General features: G+C 50.7%; 1 protein-coding gene across 8 annotated transcripts in view; it reads left to right on the top strand.

Annotated features, from left to right (window-relative positions):
* Positions 1-2,191: 2,191 nt before the first annotated feature.
* The window catches only part of MAGI1 (membrane associated guanylate kinase, WW and PDZ domain containing 1), a gene marked incomplete at its 5' end in the record, with an annotated part of 358,756 nt that continues 351,774 nt past the window's right edge, over positions 2,192-9,173 (top strand). For all 8 annotated transcript variants that reach the window (XM_082321191.1, XM_082321192.1, XM_082321194.1 and 5 more), the window contains one exon: positions 2,192-2,477. In XM_082321191.1, the coding sequence (XP_082177317.1) occupies positions 2,192-2,477 (286 nt within the window). The remainder of the gene's footprint in view (positions 2,478-9,173) is intronic.

Raw genomic sequence — 9,173 nt, 5'->3', positions numbered from 1 at the left:
TGCTGCTCAAACAGAGGGGATGAGCACAGCTTTAAGCGTGAAAATTAAGGATTAAAGTTCCAAATGGAAAGAAACCTCTTAGATGGAAGAAAACAAGGGCTAGACACAGCAGGTAAGTTAAATTTCATGAGTCCGCTTCTGCACTTGCCCTTCATACCCAGGAAGGCAGGCTCTGCTCTGCCCCGCTCCTTGGAAGGGGCTCAGGTACTCGTTCCAACTTTCTGAGCGCTGGCAGTCCCCTCTGCTTCCCATGGAGACCTGGAGAGAGGTGCCTGAGGCGCAGGGGATGGAGCTGACTCACCGCAGTGCTATGTGACGTTGGACAAAGCCTTCCCGTTCCCTGTTCCCTTGCCTGGAGGTGGCTGTGCAACTCGGGCCAGAGACCAGAGACTGCGGCGCCTGCAGTGATGGGGATTTTACGGAAGAGCCATATGAGAGATCTCAGCTGGGGAACAGGAGCCGTGGGGATGCAGGGTGTGGGGAAGGACAGGCTTCCCTACTTCATCTAGGACAGGTGCATGGGTGGGGAAGGTACCCCTGTCACCCCTCTTTTGAGGTCTGTGAGCTAAGCCTGGCCGATCAGCTCGACCAGCACCGGAGGACGTTGGGCTGAGCTCCATCCCCAGCTATCGCACGTGGGCTCCGCGAGCCTGCCAGCTCTCCTGCATCGCAGATCATTTCGGTACACGCATGGCTTGAAAGATGTGAGATGAGGGAGTAACGTGGACAGCAGCAGAAGTCTGCGGGCTGTACCGGCAGAGCGCACGTTAGGGCAGCGCAGGGAGCGAGCCCAGGCTCTTTGTTTCCCTGTGTCACTTCTCAGTCCCGATTAGCAGCAAAATAGGGCACGCACACATCTGACAACTGAATTCCTTGCTGGAAGGGGTTCGGTCATGCATAAGACTGCTCAAAATGAGGCCTGGCTTTCAGGTTTGGAAGCATGGAGCATGACCTGGAAGGGCCAGCTGGTGCGTGCACGCTTACTTATTTTCCCCTTTTGAGTTTTGCACCAGTTCTGGGTAACTTTGAAAAGTTGTGGCCAAGGGCAAACAAATGGATGCACGTCCCTGTCCCCAGCAGACAGACCTCGCTATAGATCTGTCCAGCTTCTAAACAATTACGCGGGGAAAATAAAATGTGAGAACGTTATTAACATTGCAAATTCAAGCACTAAAAAATCGAGAAGTGGGGAACTGAGGATACGAGCACGGCTTTCACTCAGCCTTGTGCAAGCGCTTTGATACCGTTTTAATGACAGGCTCGTGCAAGTTTGTCCTCGGGACTTGCACTTCATCGCGTCCTCTCCCGTAACAACCCCCTGGAGAGCACAGGTGAGCAGCGATTCCAGAGGTTTGCAACGTGGAAAATCCTAGAAATCCTCCCGGGAAAGCAAAGGATTAGCATCCCTCTTTTCCCCCCGAAACACGAGCATCTCCAGGGGCTGAGCTCCTGGAGGGGCTCTCGGCGGAGCGGAGACCCGCCCGCGCTCCCCAGCCCCTGCTCAGCCGTGAGCTCTCTCTGCTGAGGGTTTCACCCAAGGCTCCGCCCGGGGTGCGCAGCCACCCTTCGGAAAACTTGTCCGTGGGAGCGAGGCCCCTCGAACCGGGGCAACCGGGGGGGGGAGGGGGGGGGGGCGGCGAGGCCGGCCCGGTGCTCGCCCGCGGGGGGGCCGTGCCGTGCCGGGCCGTGCCGTGGGCGGGGAGCGGGCGGGGGCCGGGGCCGGGGGCCGGGCCGGGGCGGGGCGGGCTGAGCGAGGGCGCCTGCGCCGGCGGCGCGGAGCGCGGCGGAGCGGGACGGGGCGAAGTGTAACAAAACAAGCGGGTCTTTGTATCGCCTTAAAGGCGCCGCGCGCCGCCTCCGCGCCCCGCGCAGCGCCCGCGGAGAGGGGCGGCAAACCGAAGCAGCAGCGCGAGGACCAGCCGGATTTGCTTTTTCAGCGCTTTTTCTTTTTCTCCTCCCCCCCCCCCAATTTTTTTTTAATAAGGCGGGAGGGGGAGGGCGGGAGGCGGGCGCGCGCCCTCCGCGGGCGCGGAGCCATGCGGGCCGTGCGCGGCCGGAGCGGGGCGCGGCGCCGGCGGTGATGGCTTGAGGGGCCGGCGGCGGCGGCGGCGCGGTCTATGAGGCAGCGGGTCGGCGCCCCCTGCGCACCTGCTTACCGCGCTTCCGCGGGCGCGGAGGGCCGCGCAGCACCATGTCGCGGGTCGTCCAGAAGAAGAACCACTGGGCCAGCCGGGTGCGGCAGTGCTCGCTCACCCGCGGGCCCGGCGGGCAGCTGGGCTTCGCCCTGCTCGGCGGCGCGGAGTACGGCGAGTTCCCCTACGCGGGCGCGGTGTCGGGGGACGGCGAGGCGGCGCTGAGCGAGGGGGAGCTGCTGCTGGAGGTGCAGGGGGTCCGCGTCTCGGGGCTGCCGCGCTACGACGTGCTGGAGGTGATCCGGAGCTGCAAGGACCCCATCGCGGTGAAAGCCGTCCGACAAGGTGCGAGCGCGGCCGCGGAGGGACGGGACGGGGCGGGGGGGACCCGCTCCGCGCTGCCCACGGGGGAGGTGAAGGGTGGTGCCGGGTGGCCGAGGGCGAGCGCGGGACGGAGCGGGGAGGCGAGCATTAGCCCTTCGGGGCAGCGCAGGACCCCGAAAGGAGTTAGGCGCTGCGTGTGTCTGCGCGTACGTTTGCGCACACGAGTGTGCGCACCTTTGCCGTGTGCGCTTAGGCGCAGGCACCTTCGCGTCCTGACTCGGTCCTGAGTCTCCCTGCAGTTTTCTGGCCTGCGTTAAGCACAGCGAGCAGTTGCGGGAGGTTTTCCCTAAGGCACCACGGAGCCTCCAGCGCTCCCTGCGGGGGCATCCGCGGGTGTCGGGGGGAGCCCCGTGTCCGGGGCTGACCCCTGGCGCGGCCAGGGCAAACCCGCAGCTGGGGGAATGTGAGGGAGATTCCCTCCTCCAGCAGCTGAGCATCCTTTCGAGCAGCCACGCTGCTGGGTGACGACTGGAGTCTTCTTCAAAAAGTGCAGCATGTGATTGCCGGCCGCCTGCCTTGGGGAGGGACAAGCTGTGACACTCCTGCGAGGGCAGTTCCCCTCTCTGGCTCAAAGTCAGCTCGGGGGTGCTCCCCCCCCCCCGCTTTGCCCTAGGTGAGGGCACATCCATGCTCCCAGCCCTGCAGCGCACAGGTGAAGGCATGCACAGGTAGCTCTCCCGTTTGGCTGGGGAAGAGGAATAGGAAGAGTCCTCCCATGCGAGATTAAAAAAAAGCCACTTCACATCCGTGTACGCGCAACAGTCGCTCAACAGGTTAGCCTGAGAGGCCTGGCTAATGGGCTCGTCGTTTCCAGGGCAGGACTTGAATTTAGTACTAGGAAACTGTTAGCATTGCCGCAGCTGCTCGGAGGTTGGTTGGATGGGTGGGATGAGCAGGGCTGCAGCCGGACACCCGCAGGTGTGTGCGATGGAGGAAGGGAGGGAAGTTTTCTTTGAGTCGCCCAAGAGATTCCTTAGGGGACAGTTTTTGTCATCCAGGCACCTATGCGTCCCAAAGTTGGGGGTTTTGCTGTGGCTGGTGGTGCGAGAGGGTTTTTATTCTGTTCTTGGTTCAGCCCAGCTGGTTGCTGCGGACAAGATTTGTGGCCGGCTGGCAGGACCGTCACCTGAAGAGTTGTCCCCAGCCTCACTGACACGCTGAGCCGGAGGGCTGCAGGCACTTGTTTCACAGCCATCCTGCAAACCTCCGGTGGCGGAGCGGGTGGCAGCGATGGGTGTCGAGAGGAGCTGAGCTGTGCCGTCCCCCTCCGCCACCTGCTCCCCTTCCACAGGGGCAGCGTCAGCTCAAAACTGCCCCGGAGCTGATGTACCAAAGGACGGCTACTTGTTAGGCATTTTCAAGAGAAATATTCCAGCAAACAGTGTCGAACTCCCAATAAAAACAGTTTTCTTTAAACAAATGTGTATTTTTCCCAGCTGCGTTTTCTCGGCTTCACTGGGAAGTGGGGCTGGAAACTGAGCCTGCTGCTTTCCCTGCCCAGGCGGGAGGGGGAGAAAAGCATGAAGAAAAGTATGAGGAAATGAGGCAGGTTGCTTTTTGCATACTGATTGTTTTACCAGAAGTGTTAAAATACAGCTTCTGATGTTGCAATGTGATGGTGTTGGTGCATGAAAGAAGGTGTGTAAAAAAAACCAACACCTTCCCAACCAAGCAGTTTGTGATTAAACTTTTTGTTATTTTGGCAACACTAGTTAATCTAAATAGAAACATGTCATGGGAATATACAAGCAATGACAGAAGTTAGTGGTAAATGTGTCTCAGCTCCAGGGTATGGTCAAAAGAAGGGGCAGAGAGCTGAGTTTTAGCATACTGGTTGGGTTTACCTGGAACTTGGGAGAAAAAGGTTCAAACCCCTGCCTGGAGTCAGGGCAGGAGCTTGAACCTTGGACCATCCTCATCCAGAGGTGAGAACCAAGCCCCTGGTTACTGGGATTGTAGCTTCCCTTCTCCTCCCCTCCCTGCCCCTTGGTTTTTTTTAATGCTTTATTAGACAGTAATTTTAAAAAAAATCTTTAAATATTTTTGTGGCCTGGAAAGCAGTTCCCTGTGCCTGTCAATGATAGCCTGGCATCTGCACGCTGTTCTGCGCAGAGCGGGGAACTCCCTCGTGAATCAGGATCATCTGCGTAGAAAAGGAGACTGTTTTAATTAAAATGAATTACTTCTATGTTGATTAAAAATCTCATTATGGGGATGGCAACTGTCATTCAAGCGGAGGTGTGTGGCACTAGAGCAGACAGCGAAGGAGTGTGAAGATAAGATTATAAACATATTTTTAACTACGATTCTCCTCCTCTTCCCAGTTCTCAGTGCCTAATCAACTGGTGCTGAAGTGCTAGGGCAATATTAGCCTGGAAATGTATACGTTTTATTGCCTTGTCTATTTTGTAAGACATTTACAAGGCTGGAAAAACAGGAAATTTACTATAAATAAGTCAGTCGTCTGCAAGCACAAACAGAGAAAATAACTGTTCTGACCTTGCACTTAGTGGAAGGCAAGGGACTGGGATGTGAAGCATAGGTGGAATAGGCTCTGCATGGGCTTTATCGTTAAACTGGGGTTTATAGACTTACAGGTCCACATGCAATATTTTTTCTTGCCTTTGTGAGTCGTAAGTTTGAATAGGTTCCCACAAAGTACAAAAAGGGGGAACCTATATGAATTTGCTTAATTGGAATAACAGTATTTAGTGTTGCTCGTGGGATTTCTTGGTCTTTCGCTTACCCCGTGAGAGTGAGGAAAGCTGAAGAACTTTAACGATGCTTTCCCTTTTGTTTCCCCATATGCACCATTTTTTGGTATTATGTTTGAGAAAAAATATACCACTATAGTTGCCTGGGTTTTGGGGAGGAAGAATCTGCTGCCATGTATCTTAGTAACTTTCAGAACTGTCAAATGTGTGAAAAAACCTCAGTTAACATGTAGTGCTTTTATGACTGACTGTTTCCATCTTACATCTGTGCCTATATTCTGATGAAATTGGCAATTAACTCCCGTGGAGTTAATAAATGCATTTTTATTATTACTTGGTCTGAGAGTATAGAATTAATAGATTGAATTATAGGAGCAATGGTCGCATGTTCTTGTGAAAAGCTGGCCTTGCCTTAACACAGTGATTTCTCGGCTGTATTGTGAATATTGTAGCTTCCTTGAACACACTTCACGTTTTTCAAAATCACTTGGATAAATCAATAATAGAATCGGGCATGCTGTTTCTTCTTGTGTATCTCGATTAAAAGCCCAGCACAACAGAAGAAAAGTTTATCATGCTGTTCTTCACAAGGGAAGAATTAAGGCTCTATCTATAAAAATTGACCGTGTTTTGTTTAAGGCAAGGTATCTGGGTTTTCCTTCTCCCTCAGTGAGAGACGGGCACGTTCAGAGAGATTTCAGATTGTGGCCTTTTATTTTTTGTTGTTGTTTTTTTTCTCTTTGGTTAGATGACCTGTTCCAAATCATACCAAGCCAGATGCTTAGTATGGGAAACTGTCAAAGCTGATGTGTTTGTACACTTATTTTTAAATTGGTTTTTTTTTAGTTCTCGGATCAATGCTTTGCTTCCCTAAAAACTCTCTCTCAGGATCCTAAGCTCTAAATGACCAATCGCTATGAAACCATGAGGTGTTGAGATCAGTTTATGCAATTAATAATTTTCATAGTACTTTGCAGCTGGGGTGATCCCACAGTAGGAAGGAGTTGTGGGGGTTTTGTGAGGGTTTGTTTTTTTTTTTTTTTTTCCTAGCCATATACAGGGCAAACAGGAGCAGGCGTGATCCCAAACAGAAACGGTCACTGTTTACCCAGCGCTATCAGCTGCATTTGTTTCTTTTCAAACATTAACTTGACCCTAAGATAAATTCTGAAATACGGCGCAGTAACTCAACACTTCAATGTCAGGCTGGCATTTGCTATATGAGGCGATCACGAAATGTTGAAATCAGTTACATGTACTAATCTGAACGAAACCAGCTTCTTTTAAAAAGTTTGCATGAGCTGGTATTTGGATCTTTTCCTTTTGTTTTCCTAAGAGAGCTTGTGAGAGAATTATTGTCTTGGATTTTTTTTTTTTTTTTTAGAACATAAAAATAAGAAAGAGAAGTTGATGCATCTGTAAATTTTTGTGTGTTCAGTAATTTAGCGAATGCTGGGAAGCAGAGTGTCACTTTGTAAGTGGGTGACACTGAACGTCCCGCGCTAGGTCGGTTATACCGGTGCCTGGCATTGCAGAGACCGAAAGCGAGCGGCGATGCATGGGTGCCTCCCTGAGATGTAGCAGAGCTTGCGTTCGGTTTAATGTGCAGGCAGCTGCCTCTGTTGGGCCAGCGAAGGGAAAAGCTGTTTCGAGATGAGCTCTTGCTGTTCCTAGTTTACTTCTGCAGCGTCACGCGTGAGCTCCAAAAAGTGTTTTCCTTTAGTCTTTGCGTAGCTGAGCGCCAGTCATTGCATGGTGAATTCTGTAAGTTGTTTTTCCGTTTGACCCAAATTCTTTTAGGACCCAAGTGGATTTCAAGTGGAGTGAAAGATTTGCCATCCAAAAACTTGGGTGACGTTCATGCGTTTTAGATTTATAAGGCCTGTTTTCAACACTGACCCGCTGGGATGAGCCTTGTGCAGGGCTAGTCACTACAGAAATGTAAAATCAAAAACGGCAGAATCTCTTTTTTTGTATCACTTGTAATATATTTTGCTACGAATCAGTAACCTTTCCTTAAAATAGTACTGCATTAATAGTCATGAAATGTGTATGTTTGTGTATTAAAATACAGCTGTGAGGAAGACCTTATCTTTACTATGCCTGAATTTACAGTGTAGTACTTGTCAGGATTTAGAAGTTGATCCTGCTTGTGGCAAACCAGTCATCCATCCTCTCCAGAGCCGCGAGGTAGCACCCCAGAGGTGGACGTTAGAGCCAAAGTGCCGCATCTTTGCTATTATAAAACATCTTCAGGAATTAATATGATCCTGTTAATGGCATGAAATGGGATTATGTTTTCCACAATAAGGTTAATCTTTCTTCCCATTGAGATGGGACTCCGGGCTCCCTCTTTATGGCCAGTCAGATCACAGAGCAATTAAATAGCAATTATAGTCTAATTATGAGCAGTCATTCAACAGCATTGCAAAATAGGATGTTAACACTATCCTGTGTGTTGTTTTGATTTATTTTTTAAGACCAAGTTACAACTCCTGCATGAGTGAATTACTGATCTGCTATTGTGAGATTTAAGATTCATCTTCCATGTATCTTGTTAGGAATTTAAGAACTTCTTTTAACAGGTTTGAAAGCCAAACCGTCAATAGCTCATTGCATTCCCGTGTTTGGGATTGTCATTTTTCTCTGGTTCAGACTGCGATCATTCATGGATCTCTTCTGACTGTTTCTGTATCTCTTTCTCTATCTGATGCCTGTGAAATACCCTTACTCCTTTGACAATGTATGCATGCACAGGGAAAACACTTGCCCAAGGGCAGCTACATTAAGGTGTAAAGATCTTCTGAGTAGCACTTTAGTGGCTGTGCAGAACTGATGGTTTGGACCCATGCGTCCCCATTCCCTCAGTCGTTAGATTTCAGCATCGCTCAGTTTGAAAGTAGCATGAAAACTGAGAAGATGCTGCTGCCTCAAGGGCTTTTTCTATTGCATTCGCAAAGTCTGAGTTGTGGGCAGGGGTGGGATCCTTGGGACCTCTCTTGAGGTTTTTTAAAATAATTGACCAGGTTTGTTATTTACATTCCCTTACTTTCGTCCAGACCCAAGCTATGCTTGCTAGTTATTCCAGGTGTTTGGGTTTTTTTACACTTCCTCTGACTTTGAGTGGAATGCATAAATCAAGGCGTACAGGTTTTGATCTTTGTGTGCTGCAAGTGACTTAAATTTCTTGGTGAAAAGCACGGAGTACTGGTTCTGTATGAGCAAGTGCCATGAATTTATAGGAGGCCTATGAAGAGTTTGAGATGAAATCTTAGCTGAAGGCAAAGATCCTTACCGTGAGCAATCAGGAGTACTCGGAGGGCTGGTACTCAGACCCCTCTGTCCCATCTGAGCTCCTTCCAGCTTCGCATCCCAACTCCTGGAGCAGCAAAATTTGGGATTCTCTCGCTCTGTATTTCTGCAGAATTTTTCTCTAGCTCAGCTGTGGAAAAAAATTTATTTTTGCCTTTCAGAAACTGAGTATTAAGTGACCTTCTTGCACCAAGGGCGCAGAGATGGGTCACCCCCCCTGTGATCTATGAAGATCTCATCCGCTCCCGTTACCCTGTCACCGGCGGCACCGCTTGCAGGACAGAGAGAACAGCAGCTTTTCGGTGCTGAGTGACAGCGCTGCTGAGCGTGCAGGACCAGCTCCGGCAGAAACATAATTTTCACCGCTATCATCATTTTCTCTGTCTCTCTTGACACTTGATATTTTATTTTCTCACTTTATATTTCGGTCTCGCGCAACTTGCCTTGGCTTAGCTGTTGCGGCGGTTTGACAGGTGAGGCTCCAAGTCCCAATGGAGCTGGCAGCCCACAGAGATCCACAGTGTGTTTGATGGTCTAAGTTTGGGGTTCCCTGCAAGGATCTGGTGCTGGGAAACAAACCTCAGCCTGGGCTATTGTCCAGAATTTGTTTTGTACTGATCTGATAGAGAGC

The sequence above is a fragment of the Platalea leucorodia genome, assembly GCF_965183815.1.
Source record: "Platalea leucorodia genome assembly, chromosome: 9".
Taxonomy (NCBI): domain Eukaryota; kingdom Metazoa; phylum Chordata; class Aves; order Pelecaniformes; family Threskiornithidae; genus Platalea; species Platalea leucorodia.
The sequence above is the reverse complement of the archived record's forward strand: the minus strand, read 5'-3'. Positions and strand labels throughout refer to the sequence as shown.